We start from the raw sequence: 13,295 nt of genomic DNA, 5'->3' as shown, positions 1-13,295 counted from the left end.
TACCAAATATTTAACTAGCATCCAGTATTGTAGTGGTTAAAAATAAGAGCTCTTCTTTTGCTTAAATTACCACACTGACCCCATTCCAAGGGGTCTCTTTGTCTTTGCACCATGTCTCGCTGTTTCAGACAAAAGCGAGCCCGTCCTTCTGTCCCTCTCCCTTGTCCTCCTTTTCTGGACTGTGCAAAACTAGCACAATGGAAGCTGTTCATGGAGAACATGGAAGGAGTTGGATTTCACTGAACTTTGTTGCGTTGTCATGTGCTAAGGAGCTGATCCTGGCTCTTTTATAAAGCCACCCTTTTAAAACACAAACAGCTCCTGGGGTCAAAAGGACTAAAATTGATTGCTGTGCTAAATAAAGTTTTAAATAAGTATTTTTTTAAAAAAAGGAAAGAAAGCAAAGTATCTGCCCTGCAGTGATCTCACTCAGAAAACAAAGTTTGCAGTAGCTAGTTAAATCTCCTCAGGAAGAATGCAGCCAAGGTTTGTGAGTTGAGATTAACATCAACAGGCTTCTAAAATATCTTCCTTTGGTCAACGGCAGTGGTTGTACTGAAGGAAAAAAAAAAGGGAGTGGGATCCAAGATACAGTGGTACCTCAGGTTACAGACGCTTCAGGTTACAGATTCTGCTAACCCAGAAATAGTACCTCGGGTTAAGAACTTTGCTTCAGGATGAGAACAGAAATTGCGCAGCGGTGGCAGCGGGAGGCCCCATTAGCTAAAGTGGTGCTTCAGGTTAAGAACAGTTTCAGGTTAAGAACGGACCTCCAGAACGAATTAAGTTCTTAACCCAAGGTACCATTGTACCAGCAGCAGAAGCTGAGCTCCGAACTACAAACATACTGTGTTAAAAGCACCATCACATTTTAAGTGTCTGTGTTGCTGTTTCATAGCGCAGGAGGAATTTTCTCTCTCTTTCTCACCTCTACCCCCCACCCTGCCCAATCCTGTCAAGAATTGACTTCCCAAAGCTGTGGCTTGAATTAGGAGGGAAGCAGCTATTGGCAAAGCTGAGCTGGAATAACCCAGATGAAGCTGAGCTTTCTGATCTCTCGATTGCTCGGGAGTTTAGGCCCACCTTTGCTAGCCTGGCTGGGGTGATGGGAGTTGTAGTCCAAAACATCTGGACAACCCCAGGTTGAGAAAGGCTGATTTAGAGCAGGGGTAGCCAGGTCACTGCATTCCAGAGGAATGGAGCATGCTGGGGGGTTGGATTACAGCAATGTGTGAGGGCTACCCCTGGTTGGGGGTGTGTGTGAAGGTCAATAACAGCTGAGGGGCTAAAACTGTCTTGGCTAAAAGATATGCACAGGCTGCTGGGCCTATTTATTTAATCCTGAATTGCAAGGAGTGCTAAATGGGACATTAGAGAAACAGATTATTTCACTTGCAAAAGGGAAGCATAATCAAAAGTGGCTAGAAATTCAAGTGCGCCTTAATCTCTTTGTGAATGTGAAACACTTCTGTATTACTCTAGGTATGCACACCTACCAGAAAGAGATGTGCCAGGAAAGTGTGTGTAGGATTACAGATCATACCTCCCAACATTTGAAAATATGAAAACAGGGACATCCTAACAGTGGCGTAGCGTGGGGGGTGCAGGGGGGGCGGGCCGCACCGGGCGCAACATCTGGGGGTTAGGGTTAGGGGGCGCAAATCCACGAGTTAGGGGGTGCAAATTACTTGCCTTGCCCTGGGCGCTGACAACCCACGCTACGACACTGCATCCTAAAGAGAAGCGGGACCTTCTGGGATGAAATCAGAAAGCAGGACAGCTTCTGTAAATCTGGGGTTTTCCCCTGGAAGATAGGGGCACTTGGGGGGCCTGTGCCTTATTTACTTGGAACAGGCCTTGTTTTTCTGGTCTCCTGGTAAATCAGAGTGCTGGAACAACAATTAGAAATTAGAAATTATGGCTATACTTGGAACAGCAACAATAAAAAAGAGTACTAGAGGCAGAAGATATGTAAACTGGGGTGTGTGAATGCTTTCTCATCTCAAAACAGAAGCAAATGACTTGTGCCTCTGAAAGCTGAAAATGAAGAGGGTGACTCACACAGACCTTTAGCCTTTTCTTGTCTGGCAGAAGAGCAAGGATGAGTTGTTCTGTGTGCAATTAATTAGTTGCAGGGCTCTTTGTGACTGCTGAGTCTCTCGGATTTGTAAGTTAATTTACTGCATCTGTTAGTAACAGCCAGCCTCAGTCTTTAGGCAGAAATGTGGAGAATTCTCACAAAGACAGATTCTGGAATAATATTTTTGACTCCTCCTTCATTTGTAATGAAGCATAGTCTGGCACTGTATCTAATGTCAAATAATTTTGGATTTGTGACTCATCTGTGTGTAGAAGAAAAAGACATACGCTTTAGACAGAGAGAAAGAAATATGAAAGAGCAATACTGAACACTCAAGAAACTATCCCCAGTTACCCCACCCAGTCCTATTTGGTGTTGATGACAGTAAACTGCTGCCATCTTGTGGAAAGATTCAGAATCTCTTTCTAGAATTCTGATACTGTATCTGAGTCCCTTTTAACTATGCATGCCATAGATTTCATACATGCTAAGTGTGTGCTATACCACTGTACAGTGGTACTTCGGGTTAAGAACTTAATTTGCTTTGGAGGTCTGTTCTTAACCTGAAACTGTTCTTAACCTGAGGTACCACTTTAGCTAATGGGGTGGGACCTCCTGCTGCCGCCGTGCCACCGGAGCACGATTTCTGTTCTCATCCTGAAGCAAAGTTCTTAACCCGAGGTAATATTTCTGGGTTAGCGGAGTCTGTAACCTGAAGCGTATGTAACCCGAGGTACCACTGTACTGTGAAATCTCATGTAACACCAGTAGTCTTCAGTGTTTTAAGACCTTGGACCCACTTTTAACCCAAACATGCATTTGAGGATCCCATTTTTTTTAAAAAAAGGGTTTGGGAGCGGGTGTCGCTGTGGTCTGAGCCACTGAGCCACCTGGGCTTGCCAATCAGAAGGTTGGCAGTTCAAATCCCCGGGGTGACCTCCCGTTGTGGGATGGCGACACTGCCTCTCCTGGATCTGGCGGTCATGCTGGAAGCAAGGGGTTTTCCCAGGCCTGGGAAGTGGATCACAGCTTGCCAGTCTATTTGGTCAGTGGCAGGCAAACTGCAGCCCTGGCCCTGCCCCTTTGCTTAAAGTAGGTAGATTTCGGGGGGGGGGGCTGAGGAGTTGTTTTCTGAAAAGGGGGAGGTAGGCTAAATAAGTTTGGGGATCTCTGCTATATGCTGTGAACTAAATCATAGATCTGTTTTACCATTAATTAAAACGTCCCACTTTTTTTTGAAACCGTTTAGCTTCTGTTTGTGGCTTAGGAGGTTCCCATCATTCCGCCACTAGAACGTCTGGCTGTTGACTCAGCTGCTAAATTCCTGAAAATGAAGCTGAATGGGGCTCAGGACTGCATGGGAGACTATTACCTAAATCTTAATGGTGGAGAAGATTCGCACTGCCCATGTTCAAATGCACATTTTTATATGTTCTTTATATGTTGCAAGACCAACTTTATTATCACTGCATATGTTGAAAAGTCCTGAGGCTGATCCCGTATGATCCCTGGCACAACTCCTGAAACTTGTTCTTTTCTCACACTTTGCTCACTTTCCTGTGAAAATATAGCACATGGCAGGAAGCAGGTGTGCTGCTTTATTGCTGTCTCTGTATTGTTTCAAAATAGATTTCAAGCAGGCTGTGGATAACACATCCATTAATGTAAAGTGAAGTTTTAAAAAATGCTGCTGTTTTATTTTTATTTTTTTTATACAAACTAAAACACCAGAGGTCATTGAATCCTATATTAAATACATAAATTAAAAAATAACCATTCATAAAACTTTACATACAATAAGGATTCTCATCTACACGTTAATACGTACAGTACATATACATGGCCGCAGTGTTTATCAAAGGGTCATTCTGCCAAATAATTTACAATTCTCTTCTGGAATTATAGACACAAAAATGGGATCAATTTATATACAGGGAGATGCAGTGGAGAGAAAGTGGAACTTTTGTCCAACGCAGGAGCAATTTGCTGAATATAAATGCAGTGGGATTAAAAAGGGGTTGGCTAGCTTAGTCCAAACGGGGTAGAGCAGAGAGAAACACTTTGGAGATTCACAGTGTCTTCATACTGCCCTCAAATCGAGAAACTGGGAAGTTTGCTGTAGTTACAAGTAAACTATATAATGTGCCCTTTTGATATGTCAAAAGAGAAGGCTTGCCACTGTGATCCATGTGAGTAGTAATACTGCTGAACTGCGTGATGTGGGACTATCGTTTGCCCAGAGTTTGCCATTCAAAGCCTTTTCCCCTTACGTGCACTTCCAAGGTCAGTTTGAGGGGTCTTTCTCCATGCTCCTTGTCAATGAAATTGAGGGGCCACATGGCAAAAAAGAGCCCGAAAAGAGTCACACGCTGACGTTAAAAAGAAAACACTTGAATTGTCAGTGAGATGCCAAACTGAAACAAGAGGAACTGCTCAAACTGGGCGGTGCCGTGGACCCCATTTCAGGAAAAGGCTCAGTGGACACTGATTCGCCCCACCCACTTTGAATGCTCCATAACTTCTTTGGGAATTTGGAAGTCCTGATTCCACTTTTCTGAAGTACCAGATTCTGGTGAGTCCAGGCCACCTCTGGCTTTGATGATGCACTAGGTCTATCTGCACATGCACAGAGAGGCCTGCTTAGCTGGGAATGGTGCAACGGCTGCAGTTTCACTGCAGGGTGGAACTGCAGATTTGCCACCAAATTCCCCAGGAGCTGAAAGTCATGCCATTCATTCACACTAGTCACATCACCTTTGAACCACCCTTGGCCTCACATCCTCATTCTTAGAATTGGAAGTACACTTTTTTTATAATATCTAAGAGCATCCTACTATATACACTGGAGATAGATATATGTACAGTAACATATGCATGTATTTGCTTCTACGTACATATTTCAAAAGGTGAACTCATTTTGATCAGCAGAGGGTTTGCAAAGTCAGTGTCTAGAATATTAGGCACAGATTGTGTTGCACTGAAGAGAGAGAAAAGCGCCTTCAAAGTCTACAGAGCAAACCTGACAGACCACTCTGTACTATATGAATCACAGAATTGTCACCAAGGGGCTGGTGGTTGTCCACCGTCCTTCAGAGCCTTAATGAAAGGATTGGCCGTATGTATTAGAGAAAGTGAGATGAACATGCATACACAAGGAACATATTGCAGTACCAAAGACAGAACTGAAAACATGTAAATTTCTTCAGCATGCTAAGAATGCTGTGGAACATCACCTTAAGCAGTTCCATCTTCCCATGGAAGGGCTGGAAAAACCATGAAAATCCATGAAAATTTAGCCATTCATTTAAGTGGAAATCAAACTATGTCTCGTAACAAGAACAGTGTGACAGAAGACAAAATGCCATACACTGACAAAGCAACCTTCTTGTCTATAGCTGAAGACCCATGGGTCTTTACAGGAACCAAATCTGAGTTACTCAATACTGGAGATCCCAAATGGTAAAAATGCATAAAACTGAATGACATAGGCATGTAAATTACACATTATATGAATGATGTTTGCAATAGATCAGAACAGAGAAGTTATCATGGTACAAGTTGTTCATATTTGGACTGGTTTTTTATTGATGTATTCAGGGAATAATTGGCACCACCTGTGGTAACTGGCATGTGGGCACGCAAGGCAAATTTCCACATGTTAAAAGCACTCTAAAGTGTGAAACTGGGTATTCAGGAAGAGGTTCTATAATGATGTACATTTCAAACAAAAAAAAAATGGATATAGCAAAAATGGCAGCACTGGCCCAAAGACCCCATGGTACAATAAAAATCATATTGCAGCATTCTGGGCTGCTATTGCAGGATTCTAAAGGGTCTCAATTCCAAGCCACATGTTTGGGAAATGCTATTAAGTTGAGTGGCATAGTACCAATGTTATTTGCCCCTACATATGACTGCCATAGTTATTTGCATATTTTAGAATTCGGGGATGTAGTGTTAAAGGGCAATGCATGTTTTACATTGCAAATATTGCATCAGTGCTAACGAGAGAAAATATAAGACGGTCACAGGGCCTGTGTGTGTGTGTGTGTGTGTGTGTGTGTGTATGCCTGTATTTTTAGCAATGGAAATTGGCTTGATGGGATGAACAACACTCTCTCCCTGAAAGAATGGGAAATATTTTGTATACTGAAGGTGGATTCCACAGTAATTACAGGGCCTCAGACAATTTGAAGATAAGGTAAGAATTACCATAAAATGGCATCTCATAAACTGTATTTCATCTGACAGCAGTTATTTCCACTGGGGGAATAAAGATAATTGTGTGGGTTTTCCATTTGCCTGCATGGCTCTTTTTCACTCCTGGCCCAATTCATGAAAACAAAAATTCCATCAACCAGCCATATTCTCTTACCATCAGTGATATGCATACTTTTTGCTCGATTCCAGAAAATTGAAAATTGCAGAAAATTGAAAATTGTAGATCCCATTCTGGGCAGTGTTATTGTTAATTTAAAGAGTGCTGATAAAGGGATATATTTCTCAGGTAAATATTTATCCACTCACCAGGGATATGGTAGTAAACCTGCAATGCCTAGAATTTTGAGATGTCAAATGAAATGTACACAAAAATGGAGACGATAAATAATAAGAGCACACGAAACATAAAATGGAGGTTGGTTTTCGTTTTGCTGGGAGAATGCAAGTGGTACCTGAGAACTGTATTCACTCAACAGGTTAGCACAAGCACCTTTCAGCAAGTCCTAACTTTAAAAGCTGTTGAGCTTTTTGTGGGGCAAAGTTGTTGAGCTTTATTGGGGGAGGGGCAAAGTTGTTGAGCTGTTTTTGAAGCTATGCTTCTCCATTGAGGGTTTTGCCTGGGGAATAAATGAAAGCAACCGTAATTTCTGAGCACAATTTTCAGATTGCCCTGCAGTATCTCTTGTAGATATTTTTAATGTTTTTTTCTTGTGCAGTTTTATGCAAATGTGAAGGATCAAATGATAGATAGATAATAGATAGATGATAGATTGATTGCTATGGCTTCCTCTTCCATTCAGGGGTATGCCAGAAATAGTGGAGTACAGCAGAAAAGGAAATGAATGTTTTGAAGAAGCATGGAAATGAGAGTAGTAGATAGTGATGAATGATCCACTCAAAGACACTGGAACAAAATAAGTCAGCACCCTGAGTGGAGTGCTTTGGAGCCTGATTTCCCATAATTTATTGGATTATCCCCATTTTGGGTAAACTGGGAATTTTCTGGGGGAAAGCGTTGAGATTAGTGTCGAGATTCGTCACGTGGACCACGTAATTTAAACAGGCATGGCAAAAGCTGCAAACACACAGTGTGGACATGCCCTGCAACACATACTGCATCTTGTAAGGTTTCATGTAAATTGCAGCACAAATAAGCTGATTTAGCCTTCTGGTATTCCAAAGAGCAAAGGAAATGGCTTCAAAGAAAATCACAGCCCTGTTCTGCAGGGAAGCTTTACTGTAGGTGCCTTTTCATAGCCTTAACCTGACTTGACAGAATCAATCCACACTGTGGTAAGACAAAGCAAGCTCTTTTTCAATATTTAGGTCAGGTGCAGAAGACAATGCTGGCTAATCAGCTTCTTGTATGGGAGAGACAACTCTTTGTGGTGCAGCAAACCTCTGCACAAGAATTTTGGGACCAAATTCAGGTTTAACGTTGGGAAGTAAACTCTATCCTGGCTTCTCACAAGATGCTAAGAGACAAATGAGTGTGACGCATAGAAAAGTAATGATAGCAAGCAGATAGAAAACCACAGTGTTTTGTTTCCAAACTGAGATGTTACAAACTTTGCTCAGCAAAGTACCTTAACCATTCAGTACCGATCTGCACTCATCATATTGCAAAAGGGACATAATATAATGGACAAGATGCAGAAAATGGATAGAGCTTCTATCACTTTAAGTGACAGAACACAGCAAGCTGTTCCTTACTGACAGGATCAATTATGGTAGGCAAGCTTCTCTGAAGGACCAATTTCTTGCCGCTACTGATTGTGCTGAGTGCTATTCCTTTGTGGTGGAGGAAAGTGACATCTATGGAACCTTTGTCTCATTTTATGCTCTGTGGTGATCTAAGATTAATTCTACTGATGTAGAATAGAACATCCCTATTTTCTGAGGAATATTGGAGGGTATGAAAGTATTGCTAGTAATCAGCCATGGGCTTGGAGCATTGAATGCTGGAAGATGTAGTGTGAGAGGACAAGGGACAGAGCTAGAGGAGGAGTGACTCTGAACCTAGGTTGTAATCAGAACTGTACAGAATCTCTTATGTAAGTTTTACTTTAGCAATAAAGCATGTTAGAATGTAACCTTCAATGCATCTGTTTTCTGACAAGCTGTTACAAGGGATCATGGACACATCTGAGAAACAGAGCTTGTGAGCCTTTGGCTGGGAGAAAACGCACACATAAACTTTGCTTTGCCATGGGGTCTGAATAAAAGTCGAATCCAGTGGAATTAAAATGGATCCTGTTGAATTTGCATGTTTTTATACCCTCCAGTCCCCTAAACCATCATTAAGTTAAAGCCAACCTTGGTAGACTGCACAATAAAGAAGACAGATCCAGGGCTTGCCAATATGATAAAAACATGGATCCAAGGCATGAATCCTCATTATTTGTAATAATAACAAAACCACCAAGAAGTCACAAAACACACCTAAGGTCACAGAGGTGACCTATGACATGACTGGTGGTTTGGATGGGATCCATGCCTCACATCCATGCTTTGCACCATGGCAGTAACTGAAAGTGCAAGATCTGTGGTTCTTAATACTTCCTCTTTCATTTCTATGTGCTTTTCCAGGTAGGTGGGAGGTCACCACCTCATAAGGAGGATCTTAAAACCTTCATGGGCACCAGGGGCAGTTGCATGGGTAACCCTAGCCACATAGCTTCATGCTTTCAAGGTGTTGCTGCAGCAAACTCAATTGATATTAGAACTAACATTGCGGTGTGGATCTACTGTAGGTAAGAATGTTGTTCATCCCTTCATTACTGATTTTCTTGATTGTATGAATGTTTGGTACTGTGCCTTTACAAGGCACTAACAGGAGGACAGTTCTGAGCAGGTAGGGGTGATAAATGTGCATGAATGTTAGACATGATGGCATGGCAATGAACCATGGGTGCTCTTGCAGCATTCCAGCATTTAAAAAATCAGAGACTTTGCTTTATGTCTGTATGAAGCCCCCGTTTTGAATGCTAAGCAATGCATAGCATAATCTTATGTTGGCCACTGTTATTAGGAGCAAACAACCACAAGCAAATTCTATGCTTGCCGTATTCATATTTCTAAATGTATTTAAATTCTGCAGGTGCACAGGTGGAAGATAAGTCCTTGCTTTTTCTCCCATCTCTGTAAGGGAGAAGAGGCATAAGGTGGTAAAATGGAAGAGAAGGTCAGTGCAGGCTTCTGGGAACAGAGCTGAGGTTCTCCGCACGCTATATAACAAACCAGGCTCTACTGCTGCCTTCAGCACAGGGATGACATCCGCCCTCAATGCACGTTGCCAGTCATCAGAACATCTCCAAACACAAACCAAGGATTCTAAGCAGGGATTTCCACAAGCAGGTGCTACATCCAACAAGAAACCTTGCAAAATCAAGTGAGAGTTATTTGTCACCTGGAAGATAAATGCTGCATTAAAAGGCAGGCCTTGATGATGAACGCAAGCCTAACCTCAACAGCAAGATATGTACTGGTCGTGTATGGGTGAGATAATAAAGGGTACATCCTAGGTTTCATCGTTTTGGTTCATGCGGCCAACTGGGGAAACACAACATGACAGGCGAAAACAAATTGTTTAGGAGGATTTCACTTGTACAAGTGAGTGGAGGCAGAAACTCTTCGGAAGCTGAGGTTTGATTAACAGGCATTTGCTTCCTCTCTGACACAGCTATTTCTTTGTCGGAGGACCTTTCCGCCCCATTCCAGTGGCCGAAGATACATTAAACGGTTAGTGAAATGAGTGTTGCGTCCTTGTCAAGTTCTTCACTTGATGTAACAGCCATCCTCCCTTTGCAGAAGGACCCCGGCGACAAATAAGGCTACAGCATTGTTAGGAATCCTCAAGAGCGCTGTCAGGCATTCTCACTAGATGGATCACCCATGCTATACTGCAGGCAGCAGTAGATTAACATTCCAACCACGTCTATCCCATTGTCAGTTTCAACCCATTATGAAACAAAAACAGAGTATGTTTCCCCCCTTTTGTTCACATTGCAGCTGTCATTGTTCCTGAGTTTAAAATCAGAGAGAGAGAGAGAGAAAAAAAAAGCGTCCCTGTATTAAGAAAGCCAGACTTCCCACATCAACTGTTTTATTGTCACTGTCCCCTTAAGAGTCCTGGATACGTTTCTTCTGCTCTGTCCCCTTTATTATCGATGACTTTCATGGGAAGTTGGTGTCCGTGTTTAAAATAACCCCCCTGCACAGCAGGGATAGATTGTTCATAGTAACTTTGGTTCCTTGCCTGGCATACCTTTACTCAATCGACTGAATGTGGTTTGCTTGCTGATTCTTCACCATAAAAAATAAAATAAAAATCCTAGTGATATATGCTGATGGCATATTTGTCTCCCTCCTTATAGAATGTTATTAAGTGCAGCATATCTTGTAGCTTTAGACAGGGAACTGTCAAGTAACAAATCTTGAAGTAATGGCTTAAAACTACATGGTGGGTGTGGTCTCTCAGTGACAGAGTGTCGCTTTGTTTTGCAATGGTTGTAAACAGTGTTCTCTTCTTCGTGTGTTTGGAAGCATCTGCCCTTTGAGGACTTTTCTGTATAGTCAATCGCTCTACAAAGCAAGAGAAAAGCATGTCTGGTAAAAGGGGACCATGCAAATGACCTCCCTAATTAAAGAGTAGTACCCGCTTCCAGTCTCTCTGCTCTCACATCTCCCTCTTCTAAGCATCTCTGGACCATTTACATGGTTCTAAAGTAATGCCCAGCTAGGCCCTCTCTTGCCCAGCTGGCAGCAATCATGGCTACACCTGATCGTGGTGCTGGCTGGTAAGCAAACAGCACCCACGTGTGATGTCATCACAGTGGGCAATGACACTTGTGACCTTCCTGGCTCATCTCCCACACCAGTTTGGAGAGAGTGGGGCATAGTGGCGATTGCTGGCAGCTTGCTACAACCTATACAAATCAAAGTAAAATGTCAATTGTTAATAAGGAGACTTGAAAAGCAACCAGATATGTGTCTTCCTTTATATTTATTTAGAAGACACCAATCTTTAAATTTAGAATTTGGGGGCATTTTTTCTACTTCGATAGTGTCTTCAAAGACAGTTCAGTCTAGGTGAGTAGCTATGAGTTTATTATACTCTAAAGACATAAAGAGAAGTCAAACCATGAAATCTTTTGTTGTTGTTGTTGTTCTGCATCTTAATCTAGTCACTCCAAATGATGACTTACGGTTCACACTCTATATTACCAAAAGCTGGTGCTATGGAAAATAATGAGGGAAGGATTGCTGGACAGAGGACAAAGGTTAGAAGCAACCAATAATATATTGTGGACAAAGGCAACATTCCACATTTCCTTAGGGTCACCACACATTACAGCAATCATCTAATGTAAAGTCTGAGTGCAATAAATGTGTTTACAAACACATACAACAGAAAGGTCCACTCAGGGAGCTGAGATTGGCTACAACTTCCTGTGGAAAACTCAAGTTGGCCTCTGCATAATGTATGAAATGGCCCTTTGTAGAAGGTCTGAAACACACTTGATTGATCTTGTTTCTGGATCAACATTGGTTTAGATATTCAGCTGTGCTGCTTTGGATAAGAACCTGGAAAGAGGTATGTGTGTGGCTTAGTATTTTAAGGGAAAACAAAGAAAGCAGTCTTACCTTTCAAGAGGCACATTTGACATCAAGGCCAAAGAATAAAGGCAAGAGAGAAGAACAAGAACAGAAAAAGAAACTGCAGAGGAAGAGGAAAAGAACACATTATTTTTCAGGGATATAATATTTATTTTCAGTATGATGTATGTGATAAGGATCTAACTCCATTAGACATGTGATTACAATGATTATACTTCCAGTAAACCTTTTCTCCTGGAAGTGATACATCACTTAGACTATAGGGTTGCATCCATTTTGTTAACATTTAACTGGCACAAATCATTATTAAAGGCCTCGTGCTTAGTAGCTTGGCAGATTTCCATGGAAATCAGCCTGTTAGGCTGACTTTGAATAGTTGGGGATTTATGATCTGATAAAGAAGTGTGATCTCAGATGCACATGTAGGAATCAAAATTCATGTCACTGAAAGGACCCAATTTGAGGGCACAAGAAATAGTAAAAAATAGTAAATAGGGAAAGCCTTTGTATTATGAACATCAACTATTCGTGCTTAACCATGATGGAAAATCTTTTGGGTTGATTCTTTTCCCTGAAACGATTTCCATCATGATGGCATAGATGGATTAGCGCCAATATTTTGCTTTGATTTTCACACAGAGATTAAAGGCTGGATGGCTTCTTCAGTTAAAATCCATTTGCTGCTGTGAAGTGCACTACCAGCTGTCTGATTCATTAACAGGAAGAAAAAAAATCCGATGAAGGGTAGACTGATTTAAAAACAAAAACTCCTCTTGATCAGCCATTACACAAATATGGGCAAATCTGCAAGTCTGAATCACAACTAATATCTCAGGCCAGTGTTTCTTTCCCTTTGTAAATTTTAAAATAGGATAGCAGTAAATAGACACTAGTGCTGAGCTGAAAGTTATTTAAAGAACATTTTTTTTCACTCATCCTGGAGGGTTGGAAGGTATCCTGAAACTTATTTCTCCTTCCATAGTCCTCTATCACTTTTCTCCAGTGTTGGAGTGATTATGTGCGTGCTGCTACAAAGCACAATTATTCTTCAAAGTTCTTTCCTACCTAGAAGATGCCAAAGTCAGGGTTTTTTTGCTCCTGCCCTCATTCTGATGGTGTCAGCCTGAAGTCAAATCAAAGTAAGGGCAAGTACAGAAAGTTTTCAGCCCTTACTCTGATATCTTCTAGGTGGGGAGGAAACAAAATAGCATCCAGTAACAATGGGGAGCAAGAACCATTCTTGCTGGGTAGTGGGGCATATTCTTTACCCATGTTCACATGTTCATTTCAAATATCCACAATGAGTCATGGGGGCACTGAAGTGAAGGAGGGAGTATTTTGGCTCAGCTCTATCAGAAACAGCTGATTTCCAATA

The 13,295-nt window shown here is 41.7% G+C and overlaps 1 protein-coding gene across 5 annotated transcripts in view; it reads right to left on the bottom strand.

Moving 5' to 3' along the window:
* Window positions 1-3,750: 3,750 nt before the first annotated feature.
* Window positions 3,751-13,295, bottom strand: part of JAKMIP2 (janus kinase and microtubule interacting protein 2) — a 98,008-nt gene continuing 88,463 nt past the window's right edge. For 4 of the 5 annotated variants that reach the window (XM_082213464.1, XM_082213462.1, XM_082213465.1 and 1 more), the window contains one exon: window positions 3,751-12,020. In XM_082213464.1, the coding sequence (XP_082069590.1) occupies window positions 11,970-12,020 (51 nt within the window). In that variant the 3' untranslated portion in view covers window positions 3,751-11,969. The remainder of the gene's footprint in view (window positions 12,021-13,295) is intronic. The other variant, XM_082213463.1, reaches the window with a different exon arrangement.

The sequence above is a fragment of the Podarcis vaucheri genome, assembly GCF_965113315.1.
Source record: "Podarcis vaucheri genome assembly, chromosome: 2".
NCBI classification, from domain to species: Eukaryota; Metazoa; Chordata; class Lepidosauria; order Squamata; family Lacertidae; genus Podarcis; species Podarcis vaucheri.
This window is presented reverse-complemented; position numbering and strand designations above follow the sequence as displayed.